The following is a 22600-nucleotide window of genomic DNA, read 5'->3' on the forward strand; positions in this document are numbered from 1 at the left end:
CACAGAATGGAGGACAGCCACAGAACACTGGGAGTCATAGCCTAACCGAGATAATATACACATTTTGGGGGAGGGGACATAATTCAATCCATGACACTACTGAACAACCCGGCACTTACTGTAAAGAAGTAGACATACTCGAGCCAGGGGCAAGGGCAGCGGGTGGCATCGAGAGTACAGGCAGTAAGGGGGGCAGGAGGACACTGTAGAGAGAATCTTAAAAGTTGGCAGGCTTTGCAGGCATCACAACCCCCTCCCCCCACAGCAATTCTAATGGAAAACCCATTGCCATCAACTCGATTCTGACTCATAGCGACCCTATAGGACACAGCAGAACTGCCCCATAGGGTTTTCAAAGAGCGGCTGGTGGATTTGAACTGCTGACCTTTTGGTTAGCCGCTTAGCTCTTCACTGAGCCACCAGGGCTCCAATTCTAACAGGAGCCATTGGTGAAACTCTTTCCCATCAGGGGGCGCACTGCCGCGGGCGCCTGCCACTTGCTTTGCAAGCCGGGTACAAGAATTCTCCCGGCACGCTGTTCACAATAGAGAAGCTCTGGAAACAAGGTAAACGCTCACCAACAGGGAAAGGCATGCTAAAAAGCTGTAGGTTCGTATGATGAGATAAAACTAACACACAGCAGTTAAGAGAAAATACATATACACTTGGGAGAGTTGCGACATCTCAACACACCGAAGGACCCAAAGGTCTAGTGGACTCGTGCCCAAGGACACCTACAGTGCAGGAGTGCAGGTGACGACCCTAGTCCTCCTCCCCAAACACAACAATAAAACAGAAAACATCTCACCAGGTTCCGCTTTTTTATTGCTGTGCCATGCATATGTACAGTCGCATTAGAGGGGCCCCCTGCGGCACCCCCACCCTCGCGCCCCCGTTCCGCCGGCGCTCAGCGAACCTGCGCCAGGTTGTACTTCTTGTACAGCAGCGCCCGCCTCTTCTCTCGCTCACGCACGAAGGCGCGCAGGCGCGCAGTGGAGAAAGTCACCGCCGTGGGCCTGGAGTTGGCCAGCCCCTCCTCAGTCAGCCACACGCAGTGCAGACAGCTAGATGCGCAGGGCCGGCCCCTGGAGCGCGGAGGAACGAGGGTAGGGCGGTCAGCTGCCTCTGCCCAGAGCGCGAGCGGGGGGGCTGTGGGGGGGGTGGGGGTAGGGGGCGTGGGGGGGTGGGGAGTGGGGGGCGGGAGGGTGGGGGGGTGGGGGGGCGGGACGGGGGCCTTGCTTACCAGGGGTGGGCGCACAGCGTGCTCCTGAGGAAGGCCACGGCGCCCCCCGACAGCCCTGCGTAGCAACGGCTCAGCTGGATCACCCCTTTGCGCAGGGCTTTCTGCAGGTCACGTGCGCCCTCGCTGCTCACCGGGTACTCCCCGCTCAGCCTGTGGGGCGTAGGGGAGGGAGGGTGGCCCCGGGACTGAGGCCACCTCGGAGGGATCCCGGGGAGAGGGGAGGCGGACAGACTAAAGGTCCCCCTTGCATAGATCCCCGGCCTGCCCCTCCCTTTCAACACATCCCCACCCACGGGTGCAGAAACTCACATGATGAAGGCCGTCACTCCGATGGCCCAGACGTCTGTCTGCGGGACTGCGCCTTGGCCCTCCAGGAGCTCTGGAGCTGGGGAAGGGCACCAGTGAGTGGACACAGGTGAGAGGCTGGGTATAGGTGGGTGGACACAGGTGGGGGTCTTGAAGGCGGGTCATACAGGAAAGCAGAAGAGGACTAAGCACAAACGGGAGGATCCGGGCCGAGGGGAGTGAGCAGGTGGGCGGGACACGTGGGTCTTCTGGCCCCGCCCCTTCCCCCTACTGGGCCTCCAGCTCCCACAGGCCAGCCCTCTGAAGTCTGTTTCTCCCACTCGCACCCATGGTCTCCACGAAATCCTTGAACTTCTCCGAAGGCAGGACCTTCTCCTGGGCGAGGCTCTGGGCATTGCCGAAGTCAAGGACCTTAAGTAGGTTGTACTCAGTGACGATCAGGTTCTCGGACCTGAGGTCCAGGTGGAGGATGCCCTGGGAATGCAGGTACTGGGCGGCACTCAGCATCTGCCAGAGGTAGTCCTTCACCTCTGATTCCGAGTAGGAGGCCCTGCGGGCATGAGGGGGGCTCAGCCAGGTTCAGGCTGCCGAAAGGTGGGGGTGGGGGGATGTGGAGGTACACCTCGGGGCAAGGGCCCTTGAGACTGCCCAGCCCCTGGGGGCTTGAGTGGGGAGCAGCCTGGCTCTGCTGTGTCAGGCAGCAGGGAGGGGTGGCGGGTCTCATCCTCCCTCTGGAGAGCCTTGTTTCCATTGGAGGGTCCCTGTGGCTGCAGCCACCTCCCTCACCTATCTGCCAGGCAGGGGAGCAGCTCTGGTCCAGAGCACAGCTCCAGGATGAGCACCAGGTGCCGTGGGCTGAGGTAGGCACCGAGCAGCTGGACCAGGTGCGGGTGGCGCAGGCCCTTGAGGGCCTCATATTCACCCAGCACGGCTGTCTTGTTCTCCGCACGGTAGGGGATGATCTTGGCCGCCAGGATGCGTCCGCTGCCCTTCTCCCGGCACTGCCGCACCACACTGAAGCGGCCCCTGGGCAAGGGGATGCATCGGCCAAGCTGGTGAGGCCCCTCCCTATGCAGCCCTTCCCACACAAAGCAGCAGACGCACACATGTGGCGGCAGGGAGAGCACTCAGCAACGAGGTGGCGGAACCTTCCAGGGGTGGGATCAGTGGCTATGGAGGCGCAGATGCATTTGGGAGATGCTCTGAACCAGATGCGGGTGGGGGTGAGCATGGAGAGGGAGGCTGAGGCTGGGGTGGGTGCCTGAGGGCTCGGCCCAACGATGTCCCTGACCACCTGCCCACAGCCTCGCACCTCCGAATCTGTGTCTGGAAGGCGAAGGTCTGTGTGCTTGAGAGGGGCTGGGCTGGCAGTGCGTGGCCACTCTCCTCATAGGCTGTGGAAAGAGCAGCAGGGTGACCGAGAGGCCGGGGAGGGGGCACACCCCGGCTAGCCCCAGCTCCCTCCACCTATCCTCCCATCACTCCTGCCAGACCTCTGACAAGGGGCCCCCTTTGAACTCACTGAATGCACACTCAGACCCCTCAGGCCATGGGGGGCATAGTAGGCAGAAAAAGCATGAGGGTGTGTGCGTGAAGGTGGTGAAGTCCAGGAGTGGGGACACCCCACTTGCCTGGGACCACAGATAACATGCACACAGACCACACTTCCTGGACCCACAGCAGGCATTAATAACCAAAGCGCTGAGCCCAGACAACCCAAGTCCTCGGCACAGCACTGGGGAGGCCCTCCCAGGGCTCAGTGTGAACCTCAGGATGAACTCATTTGCTCCTGGGGCAGGGTGTGGAAGAAGGAGGCTGGGCAGTGAGGGGCCCCAAAATGTGCGGCCCAAACTGAGGCCAACAGGGGTTTTCTCCAAAAGGCGAAGGCAAGGAGCTGTGAGGAGGCCACAGCAGGAGCCTTACCCATGTGGCTGGGCCCTCCAAGGATGACCTGCTCCGAGGGGCGGCTGTAGGGGCCCATGCCCGCCTTGCTGACACAGGCCGTCCGGAAGGTGTATGAGCCGGCCCGCGGGAGCTTGCTAGTTAGGTAGCAGCAGTCAAAGATGTCAGAAGCCAGAGTGCTCCAGCTCCCACCTGGGCCGCAAGGGACAGAGGAGGGAGGGAGGGAGTGAGAGGCTTCCCCACTGAAGGCGTGGAGAGAGCAGCCACCCACTGGCACTCAGCAAGCGGGGTGCCTCCATGACCACCCCCTCTGGAACCTGGAGGGCCCCCCAGAGCTGGCCCAGCAGATACCTTCCAGGCAGCACTGAACGATGTAGGTCACAGGGCCACAAGTCTCCACGGGCTTCCAGACCAGCAGCACCCCATCTGCATACACCTCCCCAATGTCCGGGCGTGGGGAGGACGAGGGGAGCTCTGTAGGGGCGGGGGCGGTAGGCAAGCAGCTCTGAGGCTAGAATGACCTCAAATGGCTGCCTGATGCACCTGTCAGCCCCCGTCACACCTCCCCTAGTGGGCCTTCCCCTCCCTCCCCACACCCACCCTCAGCTGCTGCCCAGGCTCCTGAGCCCACTCTCCCCTGCTCCTGGTCATTTGGGGGGTCCTGCTGCAGTGTGGGCTGGCCAGAGGGCCCAGTGTCTCTTGAGGTCTGGCTCAGGGCTGTGTCCTGGCTGGGGGCTCTGGAAGGTCAGCCCAGGAGCCCCCATGGCAGTGATCCTCCATCAGAATGGAGGGCCTGGCCCGGTCCTGCAGACAGGGTACCGGGAGGCCAGTCAAGGCTGCTGCCCTCCTCTAGGGTTGGGCCAGGTGGCTGAGGGCTGGGCCCGCAGCCCTGTCCTGGCTCCCCCGAAACACTTCCTGGGAACTGTGTTTAGGGAGCCTCAACTTTGATAGAGGAGCAAAGGATGCAACAGCCTTCTCTGCACTTGCCGGTGGGATGTGGCTGAGAAGGCACCATGGGAAGAACAGGGCTTGGAAGAGCTCGACTGTCTTCAACTAATGGCTGCACTTTCTCTTGGGACTATGGTATGAACTGACAGGCTTTGTCCCCAGTGCTTTACGTGGAACCAGCCCTGTCTCTGTCCTGTCTGTCTTACCCTCTTTCTCCTCTCTGCCTGTCCCTCCCTCTCTCTCCTTTCTATGGCTCTCTCTCGCCCTGTGTCTCTTTGCTCTCTGTGACCCTCCTCTGTCTTCTCTCTTCCCTCTTCCAAGCACGCTGCTGCAGCCACAAACAAGTTCAGGGCCACGCTGACAGCTCAGTGCAATCCACTTTGAAAACTTCCTTCTGCTTGTCCCCCAACTCTCCCCACCCCAGCTCCATCTCACTCCCAGTGTGCATTTTCCTATCTGCACATTTTTTTCATCTCCCTCTCTTTGCTGTATGAGTGTCTTTTAAGTGGCTCTATATCACATGGGCAGTGTGAGGACAAACAGGGTTCTGGGCAAGAGGGGGTCACGGAGAGGGCCCAACGCCCTGGTGGGGCCGCCTGCCAGAGCCATCCCCAGGCCATGACAGCCAGTGTGTGATCCTCTGGCCCTGTCAGAACTAGGGGATGCCTGGGGTCACCACACTGGGGACCACGGTTTCCAAGGCCCCACTCGCCATAAGAACCAGCTTAAGAGGCTCACAGAGTGAGACAGGGTCCCAGGCAGAGTCTTCAAAGAGGAGGCAGTGGCGTGGCTGTCCTCCCCCCTGCCCACCAAGAGGGCCCACATGGTGTACCCACCTGCCCTCCGGAGCATCCCCGTGGTGGCTGCTGTGCCCAGCGCATTGCTCACACTGCAGGTGTACACACCCAGGTCCTCGGCGGTCACCACCAGGATGGTCAAAAGCTGGAAGTGCTTGAGCGTGGAGGAGATGAGAATTCGGCTGCTGCTCTCCAGGACTGCCCCGTCTGCCGAAAGACACATCAGGGCCTGCGCCTGGGCAGCTGCCCCCCCACACACCCAGCCACACAGCCGAGCAGGGGCTCAGGCTAGGGCCTGGGCAGGAGGAAGTCCTGGCCAGCCACCTGCCGTCCCACCGGGCCCATGCTCGGCCTGTGACTTGCTCCCTTCCGGACAGCTGTTACCTTTACTCCAGGTGGCCTTTGCAACAGGCTGGGCTGACACCTGGCAGGCGAGCGTCACGGGCTGGCCCAGGACCACCGTTTCATCTGAGAGCTCCTTTAGGAATGATGGGGCTGAAAAGGGAGAGTGAGAAAAGCAGTTCAGGTGATGCCCTCTCAAGATGCAGTGTGCTCAAAGCCAGGCCAGAGCGTGGCTGGACCCTGCAGTGCGGAGGATACCCTGGAGCACAGAACCTGTGGGGATCCTGCCCCTCCCAGCTCAACCTCCACCACACTCTTGTCCACCTCCTCCGGGGAGCCCTTCCTGACTGTCCCACCCCCTCTCGGCTCATCTTCCACCACACTCTTGTCCAGAATTTGTCTAAACACCTCCACCTCCTCCGGGGAGCCCTTCCTGACTGTCCCACCCCCTCTCGGCTCATCTTCCACCACACTCTTGTCCAGCATTCATCTCTCAACACCTCTACCTCCTCCAGGGAGCTCTTACTGACTGCTCCAGCCCTCTACGCTGTGGCTCCTAAGGCCCTCATGGCTGCTGCCACTCATTTGGGGTCTAGGCTGGGGTTGTAAGCTTGTCCAACTGATGTGGGTGCCATGGAAGTTGGAGGCCGCTGCTCCGCGCGCCCCCCGCCGCAACCCCACACACAACCAGATCCTCTTGAAACTGCGAGAAGACTAAGGCCCCAGAATCGGGTACTCACCTCGGTCCTTGCTTTTCAGCCGGAAGGAAGCCAGGCCCAGCTTCTTCCTGGAGAGACCCTCCTTCTCTGGATCTGCAGGGAGAAAGAGGGGGCCCACGGATGTCATAGCCCATGAGGCCATGGCTCCTCTGGGCAGCATTGGCTGCCTCAGGCTGCCCTGACAAGAGCTGTGGGGACAGGCAGACCTGCCTGCCCCACAGCCCTGCCTTTTGCGCCTCAGGTTTCCACGCAACAAGCGAAAGGCCAAGGTCCCAGGGTGGTGTTGAGAACTGGAGCTAAGTCTGTTGCTGCTGCTCCCTCCCCCCTCCACACCTGGGCGCCAGGGCCCATCCCGGGCTAGGTCCACCCGTGGGGACAAACAGGAGGCCTGCAGCTCAGAGCCATGGGGGCCGTGGGGGCACAGGCAGTCGGGGCTGGACAGAGACCCTGCTGGAGTACTCTGGCTGCAGGCAGCTGGTGTCGGTTCTGAGTTTTTCTCTCCAGCAGTATAATCCCTACTTGGGTCCCTTGGCCCCCCCGCAGTGCTGCTACAACCCAGGGCTGAGTCTCAGAAGCACGGGGGAAAAAGGGCTCTGAGGCTGGGAGGTGCACCCAGATGCCTAGGGGGGCGAGCCCAGAGGAGGCTTTCTGATGGCACTGGGCAGGATCCTGAGCTGTTGTCATGGGGGAGAGGTCAAGGTGACCCCCGGGAGTGCAGTACGGGGGACATCTGGACATGCCCAGAAAGGTTGGAGGGAGTCACCTTCCGCCCTGCCCGTCAGGATCCGGGAGATGTGGGCCACTGAAGCCTTCACCCTCTTGCGCAGGCTGTGCTCCTGGGACTCCTCCAGCGCCAGGCAGCCCCCGGAGAGCTGGAAGAAGCCTCGCGAGGAGGGTGACACCTTCCGCTTCCGGCCCAGGGCAGCTTCTCCCAGCAGGGCCTCCATGTCCTCTGGCTCCTCCTCGGTGATCTGCAGGCTACCTCTAGGACGGGTAGCCAGGCTGGCAGGAGGGCCTAGCTCCCCCAGCCAGGGCCACACCGCCTCTGGGAGCTCTGCCAGCCCCTCATCTTCATCCAGGGTGGAGGATGGCTCCCGCTCCACGGGCGGCTTGGGGACCTTCCTGAAGATCATGAACTCAAATGGGAGGTACTTGATGTCATACAGGTCAGAGAGGTTGAGGTAGGCAGGCTCCACCTCGGAGATGTCTAGGGACAGCGTGTCAGCCGCCTCCGAGTCTCCTGAGAGGTCCTTGATCTGTACCAGGGAGACCTGAGAGCCCTGGCCAAAGTCTTCCCATGAGGTAAGTTCCAGGGAGCCCCTGGGGGAAGGCCCGCTGCCCTCAGGCACCGGGGCCATGCCAGCCAAAGGCAGTGGGCTCTCAGCCACTGCTTCTTCCTGCTCCTCCCAGGACTGAGACCGCTGGACCCAGGCCATCTTGGCCCACATGGGGCCCTGCCCCAGCATGCCTCCTGCATCCCCACCAAAGGCGAAGGTGCCATAGCCTGCCACCCCTGCGTAGCCCCCGTGGCACTCCAGGGAGAACTTCCGAGTGGTTGCCTGCTCCAGAGGCCGATGCTGAGCAGTCTCCTGGGACAAGTCCTCATCATCCGGACAGGCTGCCAGCTCTGTATTCACTGGGGCAGGTGGCACAGCCTCCTGGGGGGACAGGTCCTTGCAGAAGGCCTGCCCTATAGAACAGGAGGGGCTGGGCTCTGCCCCCTGCTTAGAGCCTGACAGGGGGCTTGCTTGGGCCTGGGACGGGGAGTCCTGAGGCTGTCCAGAGAGGAACGGGCTTCCGGGTATCTGGAAGCCCTCTGCATGAGATCCTGGAGGGAAGGAGCCTGGAAGTTGTGGTGCAGCAGCCGCAGGGGGTCCACAGCCTTCCTGGGGGGCAGAACCCCAGTCACAGTGAAGAGAAACGGTAGGCTGCTTCTGAGAGCTATCCTGGGAAACTGTTGGACCTGTGTTTCCATCTGTGGATGGAAGCAGTTTCGACCCTTGCACGGACCCCTCTTCAGAGCCTGGGGCTGCCTGGGCAGAGGACATGGTGCCCAGGGCCCAGGCCCCAGTGTGCAGAGTGGCTGTGGGTTCCCTAAGCAGAAAGGGGCTTGGGCCCTGCACAGAGCTGTCCTGTGAGACCTCCCCGAGCCCCCAGGGAGCTGGGTGGGGACACTGCCCCTCAAAGTAGTCCTTGGGTGACTTCCCCGGCTCCTCAGGGGACTTCCTCGGCTCCTCGGAAAAGGGGCTGGTGGTGCGTGGCTGGTCCTGGTCCAGGGAGCGGCTTCGGCCGGGCACCACTCGGGCAGTTGAGCTGGGGAGCCTCAGGGCGGTCTCACAAGAGGGCACCTTGGTCATGAGGGTGACCTGCTCCTCCCTGGCAGTCTGCTCCTCCCTGGCAGCCTGCTCCTCCAGGGCTCGGTGCTCCATCAGGGGCTCACGCAGGCCAGGCAGCACCCTTGCAATGTAGCCACCCTTCAGTAGGTGCTGCCTGGCCCGCGCCAGGTGCTTCCTGCTGCCTGGGGCCGAGGGTGGGCACCCACGTTCTGAGCCTTCCCCGGCCTGCTGGTAGAACAGGCTCCGGATGATGCTCTGGCGGGGCACACAGCCTGGGACGGCCAGTGGGCCTGCACCCGGGACCCCAGCGGCCACCTCTTGGCTCTCCAGGGACACAGGTGATGCCACAGGCAGAGAGGGGGCTGGGGGGGGCACATGGACCTCAGTCTCCTCTGGCAGGCTGGCCGAGGGCCGCAGGAAGCCCCTGGGGTGCAGGAGTGGGGAGTGGGTGACAGGGGAGGGTGGCAGCGACTTGGCCCGAGCGTATGGGGCAATCTCGTTATCCGAGGAGGAGCTGCTGGAGGAGCCACTGGCATCCCGGAGCAGGTGCCGGGAGACCCCGAGGGATGGGCTGTCGGGCGGGCCTTGGAGCAGCTCCGGGATGGAGCGCATCACCAGGATGGACTTGTAACACATCAACGAGCGCTGGGGAGCAGGCGGGAGGGGTGTCAGAGCTCAGGGCCCCCCTCACATGCCCCTCCTGTCCCCTCCACCCGGCTCTGTTGTTCTGGCCCCTCTGTAACTGTGATGTGTGCAGGTGCCACCCACCGCTGTCCCTCCCCCCCGCCACCGCATGCTCTGGGCCTGTCCTATACCCTATATAGCAAGACCCGGAGGAAGGACAACCGTCTACATGCTTTCTTGCCCAGCTCTGGGCATGCCCCAGCCCAGGAGTCAGGAAGTGGCCCTGAGAGGTCCTCTGGACCACAGTGGACTCAGGCCTGGGTCTCCCCTAGGAGTCTCACCACCCTGCCCTAGCCCCTCCTCAGCATGGTGGGCGGCAGGTACCACCCACCTGCCAGCGGCTCCGGGCCAGCAGGAACTTGAGCTGCTTGGTGTTAATGAAATGGGCCTCTTCTGCCGGCACAGACTTCTGCAGGCAAGGAGGAAAGGGGCTGTGTTGGTAGGGGCCTGGGGCCTGGCTGTGGGCAACGAGTCTGACCGCCCTGGTCAGGGCCCTTCCTGGGACAGAAGCCCGGCTGAGTCAGGGGCGGCGGACCAGCCTCAGCCCTGGAATCACATGCAGGTGGGTGGACCTGGTCAAAGGCCAGAGGTTATGGCAGTTCCATGTCCCTTCCCGGATTAGGGATTCCAAGTTAGTCCTAGAGGTGGACCCATGGAGGACCCTGAGCCTGCCTCCCTGATGCAGTCATGCTAGGTGGGGGTAAGTGGGGGCACTGATGTCCTCTGCCCCAGTCTGAGGGTCCCAGCAGCCCCAACACCCCTCCACTGGAAGCATGTCCTCTGGGCACCAGCCAAAATTCTGTAGCTAATGCAGTCCAGGCAGGGCCTCAGCCTCTCATGACCTCAGTCTCCCTCCTTGCACAATATGGGACTGAGCAAGCCTGTCCACCAAACCTGGAAGCTCAGTCTACTCACCAGGAACCAAGGGTGGGCGAGGCACTGGGAGGCGCTGGGCCGGGCCCTGGGGTCAGAGGAAGGCATGGGGTCAGACCAGGGTGGGTCAGCCAGTCCCAGGGAAGGGCTGAGCAGGACGTCTGGGCAGTGGGAGGACAGGGCACTCACTCCGGGGCCCTCTGCAGGGCAGCCTTGATAAAGTCCTTGGCGTCTTCACTGAGGTGGGCGGCCATGGGGCTGGTCCAGGACACCTGCCCCTCCTGAACGTTCAGCAGAGTTGCACGGTCACTCTCACCGGCAAACGGTGATGAGCAGGTCAGGCTGAAAGACAGAGAAGAGGTCTGGCCCTCAGAGGTGATCTGGATTCCCGGGTCCATGGGAAAGACCGCTAGGCCAGGGCATGCTGGGTCTCTGAGGCAGAGTTGTTGGGGGGCCAGGGGCCTCACCCCCGACCGGAGATGGGCTTTTAGCATCACTCTCATCCAACCCCTAAGAATATCAGCAAGTGTCTCGCATTTGCCCAGAGAGATCCAGATTCAGCTTAAAATAGCAATCAGCCTGGAGTGAGGACCCGGGTTCAGCCTGGGGTGGGGGTCAGGGCTCAGCCTCAGGTGAGGATCAGGGCTCAGCCTGGGGTGGGGATCAGGGCTCAGCCTGGGGTGGGGATCAGGGCTCAGCCTGGGGTGGGGATCAGGGCTCAGCCTGGGGTGGGGATCAGGGCTCAGCCTGGGGTGGGGATCAGGGCTCAGCCTGGGGTGGGGATCAGGGCTCAGCCTGGAGTGAGGATTTGGGCCTAGCCTGGGGTGAGGAATAGGGCTCAGCCTGGGGTGAGGATCAGGGCTCAGCCTGGAGTGGGAATCAAGCTCAGCTGGGGGTGGGAACAGTGGCGTCACTAGGTGGTGTGGGGAGTGAGGACTGCACTCCCTGTCACCGTCAGAGGGGGTGACACCAAAATGACCCAGGGTCTGCAGCTGTGGCCACAGTGGGCAAGCTGATGCTGCTGAGGAGGGGCTGCTGAGGCAGTGACGTCACTAGAGTTGGTGTATGGTAACTCATCACCCCCCTGTCACCCAGCGCAGTAACTTGTCACCACCACCGCTCCCCCACCCCCCTGTCACCTGCCAGTTGGGCAGAGAGGACGGTCTCCACCTTGGCCAATGGGAGAGGGGAGGAGCTGCACTTGGCCCCACGTGGGAGGCAGGGTGAGGCCAGACCACTCCACCCACAGTGGGGGTTCACCTGTTTGCCCCAACTGCTCCAGGCCAAGGGGAAGAAGTGACACCATAAGTCACCACACTGGGTGACACCAACCCTACTGATGCCACTGGGTGAGAACCAAGGCTCAGCCTGGAGTGGAGGTTCAGACTCAGTCTATACCACCAGAGTTCCTCAGGGCAGCAGTAACTGTTGCAGATGACCTCTGGACAAATCACCCCAGAACCCTTTTGGGAAACCACATCACAGTCTTCTGTCCTGTGACCTGGTAGAACTGACAGGGTACATGTGAGAAAACCTCAGCAGGAATCTTATCAGGGTTGGCATGACTGCCTGTTCCCAAGATAGCAGAGTGTCTAATCCGGGAAGTCGGTCTGCATGGGCAGGGCTCCAGGGGCCCTGGTGGGGAGGGGTCTGGGTTTGGCTTTTGGAAGAGGCCGGATGACTCCGGGGCTGCTTACCTGAGGTAGGAGATGACTCCCATGGCCCTGTGTGTAACAAAAGCACAAACTGAGTCGCCCAGGCCTGGCCTACCAACAAGCAGGGCGGGGAGGGGGGTGTGCGGGAAGCGTGGGAGCTGTGGGCGAGCTTGAGAGGCGTCTGAGCACTGACCAAGCCCCATTCTTCCTCCAGCGCAGAAGAATGGAGGAGGGGTGGGCAGTGGTGGAAGCTGCGGGTCCTGGGGGATGGGAGGACTGTCCAGCCTGGGCCCCACTCACCAGATGTCAGAACCCTCGCTCACGGGGGTCTGCTCGATGACCTCAGGGGGCACAAACTCTGGGGAGCCATACTTGCTATACTGTGGCTTTGATGGGGTGATTTTCTGGGCAAAGCCAAAGTCGCAGATTTTGATGTCTTCCCGAGCAGGGTGCACCATCAGGATGTTGGCAGGCTGTCAGCAGAGGTAGGGGAGTAAGTAGGGGCCGGGCCTGCAGGAGGACACTCAGGGGTCTGCAAGGCCATCACCTGCTGACTGTGAGGCCCATGGGGGTGGCAGGAGCCCCAGGGGCTGGTTTTATGCCATTGGGGGAGAGCTTCACTTGGTCAGAGCCACACCGCACCTGTCGGGACTGTGGCAAGGCAGTGACCTCCCACCCTGGAGGTGACAGAGCTTGTCAGGGAGGCTGGAGGGGGCACCTGTGCCTGGGCAGGAGCACAAAGCCAAGCACCTTTATGTCCAGGTGGAGGATGCCATTGGCATGCAGGTACTGCAGCCCCTCCACCAGCTGCTGGATGTAGATCTTCACCTGTGGGGAAGCCCCAAGCTCAGGTGAGAGCCTGTCCCCCCCTTCTCTCCTGTCCCCTCCTCCCACTTCACCCCTGCTCTGCTCCCTGAGGCTCCTTGCACATTAAACACCCCCACTTCTCCCCTCCAGGCCTTACATCCTAGGACGAGTCCCACAGGGCAGGTTACATGAAGCCACTCTAGACCTTGGGTGTCCAGGCTCAAGGGAGGCCCAAGGCTGGGAAGGGGCTGAGCGGGGTCCTGGGACATGGGGAGTGTTTGTGTGTGTTCTCAGGAGATAGAACAGCCTGACCAAAGCTAGAGTGGTGGGAAGATGAAAAGTCTGACTCAGATGCGGTCTAGAAATGGGAAGACGTGTGGCCAGGGAGTGGGAGGGTTTTGAAAGCATGGCTGAGGAGCTTCAACAGTCCTTCAGGCCCTGGGGAGCCACAGAATGTCTTTAAGCTGGGGAGTGCTCTGCCTCGAGTGTGGTCTGGGGGGCACAGGTCTAAGGCTGAGGGAAGTGGTGCTGTGTCTGCAGGGACAAGTGGTCTGAGCCAGTGGGGCGGTCACCTCGGCCTCCGTCATCACGCTTTTCTTGAACAAGCGGTCCAGCAGCTCCTCTGATGAACACCTGGGCCCTAGTCAAGGAGAGCTTTGGGGGCTGGAGCCTACCCCCAGACACCCAAGTCACAGTGAGGCAACAGGGACCTTGTGGTGCATATTGCAGGCCTCTGGGGTTGGCGTTGGGGGCTTTACTGGGGAGGATGGTACTCAGGGAATGAGGAGGGCGCAAGGAGCTCCACAGAGCCCTAGAGAGCACCCAACCTTAAGGAGAGGACTGCAGGACAACCTACGGGCTGGGACCACTGAGGGGGCACAGTGGGAGTGGAACCCAGCCCAGTACATCTCAGGCAGAGGTACTCTGGGAGGGGCTGGGTGGGGGCTGGCAGCTGACAGGTTGGTGCATTCACAGGATGCTCAGAGACCCTCAGACAGAGCCCCAGCAACCCTGGCACAGCTGTGGCTGTGCATGAGTGGGTGGGGCCCAACCCAGGATGGCGAGTTAAGGTGGGGAGTGTACATGCCCTTTCTTGAACCTGGGTGGGGAGTACGGAGGAAGTAAGGCACACAGCACAAGCTCCCAGGCCCCAGGAGTCTGGTAGCGTCCACTCCTGACTCTGGAACCCAGGCCCAGTAGTATCACTAGGGTTAGTGTCACCCAACGGGGTAAATCATGGTGTCATACCTCCCCCCAGCATGTACCTCCTCCCATACACCAGCAGCAACGAAAACAACAGCATGTGCTCATAGCTTATAGCACATGTGGACAAAACCACATGATTTGAAGCATCATTGTGATTGAGTAATAATGGTAGCTCTGACCAGAGCTGCATTAAACCAAAAAACCGAACTTGTTGCCGACTCCTAGTGCCCCTACAGGACAGAGCAGAGTTGCTCCATAGGGTTTCCAAGGAAAGGCTGGTGGATTCGAACTGCTGGCCTTTTGGTCAGCAGCCGTAGCTCTTAACCACTGCACCATCAGGGCTCTGGAGCACATTAGAAGGTTCAAAAAATAAATTAGCATAGAGTTTTAGCCTTGTAGGTATATTGATACATGTAAGCTGGGCTTGTGAAAAATGTTTTTGTTGTTATAACTAATTATAGTGATATTTTTATAAAAAATAATTTCTGCTGGACCACTGCACAAAAATTTTACAGACGGTCATTTTGGTGTCACCCCCTCTGACAGTGTCACCTGGTGCAGTCTGCACCCCCACAGCTCCCTAGTGATGTCACTGTCAAGGCCCTTGGAGCAGGGCTGCATGTAGGAAGTCCTGGAGAGGCCATGTGGAGAGGGAGAGGGGCCTGGCTAGCCCATCCTGCTAGCCATCCCCACCTAGGCAGGGACAGAAGCCATCTTGGACCCTCCCAGTCGGCCCAGCTGCAAGCAGAACACCAGTAAGTGGCCCCAGTGGACACCATGTGGAACAGAAGAACTGCCCTGCCTAGCCCTGCCCAATTTCCAACTCACAGACTCATGTGGTCTAAGACTAAGGGGGCAGAGGGGTAGGATTCAGGGACAGTGGGCTTCCTGTTGCCACCACACCCCCAGTCTGGGGCCAGGACCGCACACAGCTCCTCAAGAACAGCAGCTGAACTCCATGTGGCCTTGTGGCACCCTGCCTTTCCGGACATGTGCCTCTCCCACCCTCTAGAGCCAAAGGGCAGGATACAGCTCCAGGATGAGAATCAGGGTCTTCCGGGTCTCAAACTGGTCCAGCAGCTTGGTGATGAGAGGGTGGCTAAGCATGGCGAGGATGTCCCGCTCCCGGTATGCCTGGGCCCGTGTCTTGCTCCGCAGGGGGATGAACTTGGCTGCACAGGACATCTTGTTCCCCTTGTGCTGCACTCTCTTTACGAAGCCAAACACTCCCCTGAGCGGAGGAAGTGTGTGGTGGATGCCTGTGTCAGGGCTCAGCCCAGACCCTGGGCTCAGCCCACACCCTTCCTGCCACAGGGCAGGGCTGTACCTGCCAATCTCCTCCTGGACCTCGTAGAAAGAGTGCAATTTCCTTCGGCTGCTTTGCCTCTCCGATTCCAATTCTGGCTCGCTTTCTCCTACAGACAAGGCAAGGGGACCATCTGAGTGGGCACACACGAAGGCCCGGTTCCTGTCTCCCAACTCTGCGGTGCAGTCAGACTGATCTGACCCACCTACACATGCGTGCCCTCCTTGGACAGTGGACACGGCCGGGGTTGGCCCGACTCACCCCCGAGGACCAGCAGCTCTGCCTTGCACAGCACCTCACCGCCGGCATTGCGGGCCAGGCAGGTGTAGACGCCAGCATCATGCTGTTCCACGTCCCACAGCACCAGGGTATATGCAGTCCCATCCTGCTTTTGGCTGAGCCGGGCACTGTCCTCCAGTGGGGCACTGTCCTGGAGGCTCAGGAGTCAGGGCAGCCAGCAGCCCACCCTAGGGACCCCAGGCACCCCGGGTCCCAGCACCCATTCTCACCCTTACTTGCCCAAGTGGAGCTCCCAGTGCCTGCTGTGCGCCCAGCACTGTCTGGCCCAGAAAGGGCCCAGAGAAGAAAATGCTGGACACAGGGTTCTGAGGCCCCCAGAGCCCGGGAATCCCTCCCCTACCTTGTACCAGGTCACCGTGGGCTGGGGGTTGCCTTCAATGATGGCCTGAAACTGAGCTGTGCCGCCCCTTGTTGCCTGCACATCTTCAATGGTGACCTGCATGGACGGGGGCCCTGGACCGGGAGGAAGCCTCTGAGCCCAGGGCCCTGGGAGCCCACCACAGCCTATCCAGAGTACAGACTCACTGAGCACCTACTGTGTGCTGGAAATACAATGGCAAGTGTCTAGCATCCCCAGGGGTCAGTGCAGCCCTAAGATACAGCCTAGTCAACAGAGGCCCACTTGCTTCCCAAATGCAGAATTACCCCCTCCTGACTCTGCTGAGACTTCTGACGATCAGAAAGTCCTTCCTTCCATCTAACCGCTGTCTCTCCTGCTTTGGCCTAAGCCAGTCCAAGATCAGAAGGATAGTCGGGCCAGTGCATGCAACACATGCTAACTTTGGGCTGCTGAGGAAAATGGCCCCATGAATTGTTAAGCTGTTTGTGGCCTCCTGGCCACAGCAGAGGCCTCTGGCCACCCCAGTGATGGACCAGGGACAGAGGGCCCTGTGAGCCCCAGGCCACAGTGGGAGGCCCAGGGTGGGACACACCAGAGGGCCATGCAGGCCCCTCTGTGCCAAGATTCCACAGCATGGCTTCAAGCACAGACACCACCCTGCTGGGCCCGTCCCCCGTACTTGTGACACCAATGTTGCTGGCCTGGTACACATAGGTCCTGTAGGTGGTCTCCATGAACACGTGGCTGTGGGCGTCCTGGAGTGGCTCTGCTGCCCCTGCCCCGGACCAGGCCGCACCCTCTATCCTGTGGTCACAAGTGGGCAGCCTGTGAGCCCTCAGCCCACTCACTCACCCCAGAGGGCAGCCTCTCCCCTTGCCTGCCTTCAGGCTCAGAGCCCTGAGTGCAGGTTGGGTGGGCCCTGCTTTCCCCACAGCATGACGAGCCCACTCTATGCTGCCCCACCATGTGACCCACCCATATGGTGGCAGTGGTTACCGAATGGGGATGGTCCGTTCCTGGGCCCCGGCGCCTGCTGCCGTCTCCTGCTCCAGGCTGGCACCAGGGAGGGGCTGTGCCATCACCTGGGGCTCACTGGGGACCTTGGCTGGTGGGACACAAGGGGCTGAGTGAGGCACGGCCTTGGTAGGACTGGGGTGGCATGGGCCAGAGACGGTGGGCGGGGGTAGGGAGGAGGCATGTGGCCGGCTCTAGGGACACCAGGTTCTGGGGTCAGGACGGGGAGGATGTCTGATAGAGGCACCCCCTACGTAGCCTGATGCCCCTGCTGCAGGGCCCCTAGTGCCCAAGAATGGGCTTGCAGCAGCTCCTGCTCTCCAGACATATGTTGGCTCAGCCCTTGGCTTTGGAGGGCTAGGCCGCCAAGACCCAGGCCACATGGGTGAGGTGCTGTGCCCAGCACCAAGGGTCCTTGGTCTTTGATGAATGAACATGTGATGTGCACAGAACCAGAGGCTGGGCGTCCAGTACAGACACCTGGAGCCCACAGCTTGGGGCACTGCACAAGGAGCCTTGCCTGGCTTCTGCTGGCTGGGTCTGCTCTGCCTTCAGGACCTGGCAGGATGCCCACCCTGCACCTTGGCACACAGCCCAAGGAGGAGGTGTATCACAGAGGCTGCAGCAGGCTACACAAATGAGGTTAGAGCTGACCATGAGCCTACTGAACAGGGTAGGCCCAGAAGATGCAGGAACCGGTGGGAAACTCTGGTTGGGGCCTGCGTGTGGACGAGAGGTGATGCTCAGGTGGAGAGGGCATGGGGCCCTGTCAGGTCTTGGGGGGACCCACGGGGGGTACAGCATCAATGAAAGTGGTGACGGTGACCCCAAGCTACCAGGACAGCCTGAACAACACACAGCCTCGGCCATTTCTGTGCCACAGTTTCCCAGTCTCAGAGCCAGGCAGGGGGCATGGAGTGGGGCTGCTGAGCCACTGTGTTCAGTGAAGGCGAGAGAAGGCTTCCATCAGAAATCCACAAGCCTCGCTGTGCAGCGGGGGATGGAGGTGAGGTACCAGGGCTGGTCCCTGTGCCTGCAGGCCTGCCTCCCGAACACCCTTGCCCAAGGCGCCTCCTTCTCCACTGGACCTGTCACCTCTGGCACGTGCACAAAGACACGAGGCCTGGGTCAGTGCAAGTGGTAGCGACAAACAGGAAAACCAAAAGGAAGCCGACCCCTTCCCTGAGATGCCCCTGCCTTTGGCCAGAAGCCGTGCTGGGCCCATCCCACCCAAACGAGTGCTGTGATGGGCGGGCCTGGCAGCGTGTTCCAGCGGCCTGCACAGCCAGGGCTTGAGGCGGGCAGCCTGTAAATAGGTGGGGCAGGGAGCCAGCCATGGGGTCACCCTGTCCATTGGCACAGCAGAGCTGCAGGGGACACCTCTGGCCGCAGGCCTTGGCAGGCTGAGGAGGCAGCATGGGACATGAGGGCCCAGTGTGGGATCAAGAGAGCTGAGCTCAGAAGCCAGGGGGACAGTCCCCTTCTGCCCTGTGGTCCTTGGGGGAGGGGACACTACGCCTCTGAGGCCTGACCCAGTCTGAGCACCTGGACCTGGCCTTGCCTGGCTCCTCAGCCAAAGTGGGACTCCCCACGGGGGCCTCATCAAGGTAATGGGGCCTCGGAGGGTGCTGAGCATGGGTAGCGTTGGAGGTGCTTTCAGGGAGTTACCAGACAAGAACGGAGGGGCAGACAGCTCTGGTAGGGTGCCAGCTTTTAGGAAAAGATGATGGGGACTGAGTAAGGGGAAGAGGAAGGGCAAGGACTAGAGAGAACATGTAGGGGCCAGAATCCAGAGGCAGGTGGCAGACTGGTGGACAGACAGGGAGGGAGCAGGGACTGGAGGAGAGGAGGGGAGAGAAGGGGCCTGGCCTCACATCAGCCCCCGGTGCTCTGGTACCACCTGCCCGTGGTGCTGACCACCATGTGGGGGCGTTTGGGCTCTCACATTCCCCGCAGGCCCTGCCTGCAGGCAGATGGGTCACCTGGCTCCAATCCCATCTCTTCTGCTGGCAGCAGGCGGAGGGGCCTGTGGCAGGGCTCTTCCCATCTGGGGCCTTGGTTTCCTGACATGCACCACTGTCGGCTTGGGGAAAATTCCTGAAAATGCTCCCTAACAGGAGAGCCCCATGCGCAAGGGGTTTTCTGAGGCCCTTGGAGCCGGAAGGCAGTGGCAGGGATGGGGGGTGGGGTCATGGCACAGTCCCCATCTGAGTTCTCTGCCCACCCCACCTCCTCACGCATCCGCTAAGGCTCCTCTGACCACAGGAGGATCTGGCTCCCTGGGACAGATGTTCTACATGGAAGAACCTCGAAAACATACCCCAGTGCCTTGTTTTATAGAGGGGGAAACTGAGGCCAAGTGAGGGGTGGGCTGCCCAGGGCCCTCACGCCTGGTGCTGCTGGGGTTCTGTATGAGGTCCCATGGTGAGCATGCCGTGTGAGCGGCAGCACGGGGGAACAACAGGGAGGGGAAGCTGGGGGAGGTAGGAGCAGAGCCTCACCAGATGCATCCATGACTCCCGTGCATGGGGTTGACAGGCTGGCATCCTGTAGGACAGGCTCCCTCCCAGGTGTGGGGCCTGTGAAAAAGGGGCTGCCAGGACTGTAGTCCTCTGTGGAAGGGCCTGGAGCCTCAGTGCCTCCCGGTCTCTGCAGGGCCAAATGGACATTCTGGTCAGCTTGCTCGAGGGATGCTAGGACAGAGTCCTCCCGGCAGACAGAGTCCTCCCGGCAGACAGAGTTCTGCCAGCGGGCAGAGTCCTCCAGACGGGTAGAGTCCTCTAAGTGGTCAGAGTCTTCCTGGCAGACAGAGTCCTCCCGGTGGGCAGAGTCCTCCAGGCGGTCAGAATCCTCCCGGCGGTCAGAGTCCTCCAGACAGGCAGAGTCTTCTAAGCGGTCAGAATCCTCCTGGCAGACAGAGTTCTCCAGGCGGTAAGAGTCCTCCTGGCGGACAGAGTCCTCCTGGCAGACAGAGTCCTCCCGGTGGGCAGAGTCCTCCAGGCGGTCAGAGTCCTCTCGGCGGACAGAGTCCTCCAGGCGGTCAGAATCCTCCCGGCGGTCAGAGTCCTCCAGACAGGCAGAGTTCTCTAAGCGGTCACAGTCTTCCAGGTAGGCAGAGTCCTCCAGGAGGGCACAGTCCTCCAGGGCAGCTGGGGCTGGGACAGCAGCATCTGTGGAAGCAGCCTGGTTAGCCTGGAGGGAATGAGGGAGCTGGGGGCCAGACCCACCCATAGACCCCTCTGGTCCTGCCCACCCACTCAAGGCCCACCCATTCTCTCATGGGCTTAGGGGGATTGCCTAGAACAGAGGCCTTTGAGAGAGAAAGGGGGGCCTGGGAGAGCAATCCTAAAGGCAGATGTCATTCTGGGCAGCTGTCTTCTCTGACTGACAGCCTAGGCAGAGGTGTCTGCCACATCATGTGCCCATTTGCAACCTCAGTCCCCCTTGAGCACAGTACCTGGCTTCCCTTGGGACACCAAAACCCAGGCTGGTGCCCAGGTATCAGGGGAAGACATTTGCTCCTCCAGTGAGCAGCCAGGCCTCAGGCAACAGCCCACGCCTTATCGCACCCCACCATACGTCCCCCGGAGATTGACCCCAGACCCTAGGCGCAGAGTCTCACAGTGGGACCCCACTCTACGATGCAGGAACAGGGGCCATGGGCTATGGGGTGGCCACTGTGGCCCTTCCTGGGATGAAGCGCCAGGTCCACCTTGCAGGGGCAGCCCTTGCCCCCCTGCTGGACACCCAGTTTCTCCTCCATACACCACCTTCCCACTGCCTGCATCCCTCACTCAGCCTCCTTGGCCTTGCACACTGCCCCTGGCGCATGGATGGAGTTTGCTTTCTCCCCTTAGTGGCCAGGGCAACATCCAGCCACAAGCTGTCGTACTCCGGGTATCTGGTTCTGAGCAGAATCCAGGCTCTTTCAGACCCACCTGGGGCCTCTCCCATCCCTATGCTTCTCCTATAATGTTCATGTGTCTTTCACCCGAGAGATGCCCCTGACACAAGGTCCCCTCCATGTTACACATCCTTTAGTCTGGGAAAGGCCCCAGTTCTCTCCTCCCCAGCTCTTAAGGAGGTAACCGGGACCCTGGGGCTGGCCTTGTCTTAGGAGCTGCCAGGAACCTCTGGGGACATTGCTTTGGGCTCCCAGGGGTCTTCATGTCTGGTGACGAAAGGGCGAGAAATGGTGAGAGGGGTCTTGTCTCACAAACACCCCTGTCTTGACAGTGGCCTGCTGTGCAGGAGGGTTGGGAAGTGACCATTACGGCAGCTGTGAGTGACCATTATGGGGCTGAGCTGTAGTGGTCACCCCATGTGGCCCTGTGATGAGTCATGGTCACTAGAATCTTCACGCACCCCTGTGGACCCTGGGGGAGGGCAGAGGCCGGGATGTCTGTATCCTTCCCACTGTGTGCCCTGACCTTCTGGACCCCCGAGAACCACACTGGGATAAGGGAAGAACTGACAGGAATAGGGTGGGGCTGTCCCATCCTGCCTGGGAGGAGCTGGACAAAAGGCATGGGGTACAGGTGTCTGGCCCGAGGCAGCCTTTGGTCCCACAGCCCCAGTGGGAGCCAGCCCTATGGTGCAGAAGCAGGGGCCAGGTGTCCTCTGCCCGGCCAGGTGTTCCCCAGCTGCCCAAGTCACTGGAGCAGCAGACACAGGGACAGGTGGGGGGAGAAGGGAGAAGGAACACAGCAGAGGTAATGGATGTGACCCGTTTATTCACAGCCAATGGCGGGTGCTTCTGACCTTGCCCCCCACCCCCCTGAACAAACCCTCATGTACGCCCCTGCACAGAGGGTTCCAGGGAGGGGCTGTGGGAGGTGGGGCACCACTCAGGCCCTAGAGGCCAAGAAAAATGTTCATCTGTAAGACTTGGCTCCCAGAGGAAGACCAAGCCCCCAGCCCAGCCTATGGGGCTCCCTACAGTCTGGAGGAGGGCCAGGGCCGCAGGAAGAGCAGGCCAGGAGGGCCCACCAGACAGCCCAGCCCTCTCCTGCTGGGCGCCAGGCCTCCCAAGAGGCTCCTCTCCTGCACATTCAGAGCTTGCAGACTCTTGCACATCCGTTCAGCTGAAAGTCAAGGCCTGTGAGGTAGGAAGGGCCAGAGCAGCTCAAGTCCAGTCGTTGTCATTGAAGAGAAGGCGAAGGTGCTGGCTTCCTAGCCTCTCCTCAGCCCAACATCTCAGGTGAGTCTGGAGGCTTCCAGGGCCTGGTGTCAGCGCAGGGCTGGGTCTAAGGACCCCAGGCCACCCCTCTCCCTGCTGTCTCGTGGAATGATGCAGCAAGGAGATGGGAACATGTATTGTGGCTGACTGTGAGGATGGGGCTGGCTCAGACAGGAGATCCTGAGTGTCCAGCCTGTGATTCTTACGGAGCCCCATCCCTTGTCCCCAGCTCCAGCCACCCGAGCCCTTGAAGGCTGCAGCTTCAGCTCTGCGGGGGAGTGGTGGCCTCATCCCCATCTGGGCGAATGTGCAAGGTGACCGTCTCGCCCACTGTCCCAAAGCTGACTGTCTGGGTAGAAACTTCCATTTTGAAGCTGCCCTGGCCACTGTCCACAGTGTGCTGGACCTGGGTGCAGAAGGATGTCTTCCCAGGCCAGGCCCCTTGCACACCGAAGGAGACTCTGGCGGGGTCGCGGGCCTGCGTCCCCAACAGAGGCCTCTCGCAGGTACGAGGTTGGGAGGCATGGCTGAAAAAGCTGGGAGGGCCTCGGGAACCAGGCGGGTGGCCCACAGCCAGCAGGACTGGCTGCCCCACAGTGGGTTCACTGATCTCGGTCTGGAGCACAGACACCTCACAGGGCGG

The 22600-nt window shown here is 61.2% G+C and overlaps 1 protein-coding gene and 1 long non-coding RNA gene across 2 annotated transcripts in view; one reads left to right on the top strand and one right to left on the bottom strand.

The window, feature by feature from the left end:
* Positions 1–445: 445 nt before the first annotated feature.
* Positions 446–22600, bottom strand: part of OBSCN (obscurin, cytoskeletal calmodulin and titin-interacting RhoGEF) — a 224764-nt gene continuing 202609 nt past the window's right edge. Inside the window, exons 92-117 of the mRNA XM_064279626.1 lie at positions 19280–19948; positions 16761–16869; positions 16444–16568; positions 15765–15877; positions 15386–15554; positions 15146–15233; positions 14849–15049; positions 13185–13245; positions 12556–12633; positions 12106–12278; positions 11848–11874; positions 10340–10492; positions 10193–10238; positions 9609–9686; positions 7021–9238; positions 6279–6350; positions 5581–5691; positions 5236–5403; positions 3803–3925; positions 3473–3643; positions 2862–2943; positions 2336–2575; positions 1876–2099; positions 1553–1628; positions 1244–1393; positions 446–1085 (exon numbers count right to left, since the gene is read on the bottom strand). Of these exons, the coding sequence (XP_064135696.1) occupies positions 908–1085; positions 1244–1393; positions 1553–1628; positions 1876–2099; positions 2336–2575; positions 2862–2943; positions 3473–3643; positions 3803–3925; positions 5236–5403; positions 5581–5691; positions 6279–6350; positions 7021–9238; positions 9609–9686; positions 10193–10238; positions 10340–10492; positions 11848–11874; positions 12106–12278; positions 12556–12633; positions 13185–13245; positions 14849–15049; positions 15146–15233; positions 15386–15554; positions 15765–15877; positions 16444–16568; positions 16761–16869; positions 19280–19948 (5903 nt within the window). The 3' untranslated portion in view covers positions 446–907. The remainder of the gene's footprint in view (positions 1086–1243; positions 1394–1552; positions 1629–1875; positions 2100–2335; positions 2576–2861; positions 2944–3472; positions 3644–3802; positions 3926–5235; positions 5404–5580; positions 5692–6278; positions 6351–7020; positions 9239–9608; positions 9687–10192; positions 10239–10339; positions 10493–11847; positions 11875–12105; positions 12279–12555; positions 12634–13184; positions 13246–14848; positions 15050–15145; positions 15234–15385; positions 15555–15764; positions 15878–16443; positions 16569–16760; positions 16870–19279; positions 19949–22600) is intronic.
* On the top strand, positions 2325–15396 carry LOC135230405 (uncharacterized). The gene is made up of 4 exons (XR_010321087.1): positions 2325–2409; positions 2504–7559; positions 7668–8931; positions 15240–15396. It is a non-coding gene; the product is annotated as an uncharacterized LOC135230405 (long non-coding RNA).

Source organism: Loxodonta africana, chromosome 2, assembly GCF_030014295.1.
Source record: "Loxodonta africana isolate mLoxAfr1 chromosome 2, mLoxAfr1.hap2, whole genome shotgun sequence".
NCBI classification, from domain to species: domain Eukaryota; kingdom Metazoa; phylum Chordata; class Mammalia; order Proboscidea; family Elephantidae; genus Loxodonta; species Loxodonta africana.